Source organism: Triticum urartu, unplaced genomic scaffold (assembly GCF_003073215.2).
Source record: "Triticum urartu cultivar G1812 unplaced genomic scaffold, Tu2.1 TuUngrouped_contig_5425, whole genome shotgun sequence".
In the NCBI taxonomy this organism is placed as follows: domain Eukaryota; kingdom Viridiplantae; phylum Streptophyta; class Magnoliopsida; order Poales; family Poaceae; genus Triticum; species Triticum urartu.
In genome coordinates, this window is record NW_024116100.1 from 3,451 (window position 1) to 5,796 (window position 2,346).

The 2,346-nt window shown below is 48.3% G+C and overlaps 1 protein-coding gene across 1 annotated transcript; it reads right to left on the bottom strand.

Moving 5' to 3' along the window:
- Positions 1-808: 808 nt before the first annotated feature.
- On the bottom strand, positions 809-1,426 carry LOC125529203 (histone H3.3-like). The gene is made up of 2 exons (XM_048693613.1): positions 1,317-1,426; positions 809-1,217 (listed from the first exon to the last, which is right to left on the bottom strand). The coding sequence occupies exons 1-2, from the start codon at positions 1,389-1,391 to the stop codon at positions 879-881; spliced, it is 414 nt and encodes a 137-aa protein (XP_048549570.1). The 5' UTR covers positions 1,392-1,426; the 3' UTR covers positions 809-878.
- Positions 1,427-2,346: the final 920 nt, after the last annotated feature.

Below are 2,346 nucleotides of genomic sequence, written 5' to 3' on the forward strand. Positions count from 1 at the left end.
TTTTCCTTACGAGTTTGTTGTTATATATTGTGATGGTAGATAAATTCTAATTAGCAGGGGGAGGATCCGCTGGGGGTGCTTGTTACCCCCTCCAAAAATATAAATTTTAATTTAGTTTATACTAGTATTGAGCTGATTAACCTTTTTCCCATTGCAAATGATCATATGTGTAATTGTTAATTGTTTATGATCCAAACTCTAAAATCAGTGAACTTATACGGTTCTCAACTATCTCTAACAAGATAATACTAATCACAGTTAGCATTTGGATGAACAGTAAATATGTACATCGATCAAGCAAATTTAATTTGTGTGCTTTCAAGTTTGTTTTATAAGGCCGAAGCAATTCCTTTTTGGTAAGAGAGCAATCACTATTCCAAACTTAACACCGTCATTTTGCAGGTGTGTTCACCTATTAATAGTAGGCATGTAACGCGACGTCCCCGAAGGCCCGCGAAAGTGATAAGCCAATACATATTAAACTAATCCAACTCAACCCAGTTAACCTATTTTTTCTAATCCACACGGCACCACAGCAACATTGAACCAAAGCCAGGAGAATCACAGGTTGCAAGGCAAAGTAAGGGAAATGACAAGAGGATCAAATAGCAGAAGGCAACGGTTTCACAATTGCTAAGAATAAATATCGATAATGGTCAATACAGCATTTGTTTCACATTTAGGGCAAACCAAAATAGTAAGCAGCAGACATGTCTTTGTTGTATAACTAGTATATATATAGTGTACGATAACCAGACAGATATTTAGAACGAAATAAGAGTTCCCTATCACGAGCGAGTGACACGGCTAAGAACCAGAAGCAAATCAATTAATACGTAGCTTAGGACGAACGGCATAATGATCTCCCATCTAGGGTTTTAGGCGCGTTCGCCACGGATGCGGCGGGCGAGCTGGATGTCCTTGGGCATGATGGTGACGCGCTTGGCGTGGATGGCGCAGAGGTTGGTGTCCTCGAACAGCCCGACGAGGTACGCCTCGGCGGCCTCCTGGAGCGCCAGCACGGCGTGGCTCTGGAACCGCAGATCGGTCTTGAAGTCCTGGGCGATCTCCCGCACGAGGCGCTGGAAGGGCAGCTTGCGGATGAGCAGATCCGTGCTTTTCTGGTACTTGCGGATCTCCCTCAGCGCCACCGTGCCGGGCCTGTAGCGGTGGGGCTTCTTGACGCCGCCGGTGGTCGGGGCCGACTTCCTCGCCGCCTGAAAAGAAAACGCCACAATCGAAACCGTCGATCATCAGCGAAGCAGCAACTGATCGGATCCGGGGAAGAAGGAGACAAGGGAGGCGGCGAGACGCACGATGGTGGTGGCGAGCTGCTTGCGGGGGGCCTTGCCGCCGGTGGACTTGCGAGCGGTCTGCTTCGTACGCGCCATCTCCTTGGTCGGTTCCTCCTCGACTTGCGCTGTGGGATTTGGGTGGTTAAACTCGAACGGCTGGACGACGGGTGCGGAGGCAATTTATATACGTGAGGGGGCGCTGGGGAAACGTGGACCGAGGCGGTTTCCTTTGACCGCTCGGGAGGAAAAAGGGTTCCGGGATGGCCTCGGTGATCCACATGCTCGGCGCTGGTTCGTCATGGAGCGACAATGTGCGGATCAGTGACCTGGCGGTGGTGTAATTCGGCTCATATTACCTTTTTGGAAACACCAAGTCGGTTGGCCTTTTATTTTGGCACTAGCAAATATATAACCGTGTGTTGCAATGGGTGAGAAAAAAATCACAGTTCATACCCCAATAAGCATGATCTAAACCGCATGGATGGAGTTGAGGTAGTCCAACTGGAGAAGCCGCGACGGCATCCAGGGCCACACCGCGCCGGAAACCCAAGCAAATAGGTTTAACCGCAAGGACGCGTACGGAGAAGGCAAGAGGATCCGACGGAGAATTAAAGGACCGATTTACAATGACGAATAGCATTTGGGGGGTGGGGGGGGGGGGGGGGGGGGGGTGCGTTGGTCGGGAATGGCGGCAAACGACGACTTTAGTTGGAGAGAGAGAGGCATCCGGAAGAGAGTTGAGACCGAAAGAGCACGCATGTTATGTATGTGAATTTTGAAATGCTTGTGTTTGCAACATGCCCAAATAATGTAAAAGAACCACTAGGAAAAGAATTCTAGTGTTGCAACGTGTGCAAAGTAAATTTGAAACAATATTATAAAGGAATATCTCCTTACTACTTTCTCATGTTCGACCGAAAATGAATATCCCCCACAATGATCCTCGGTTAATTAGTTGTGCCAAATAGGAACATTTTTCTACCAATATCATAATGCAAAAGAACTATGAGCAAAAGAATATGTGTGGTAACCCCCCCCCCCCCCCCCCCCC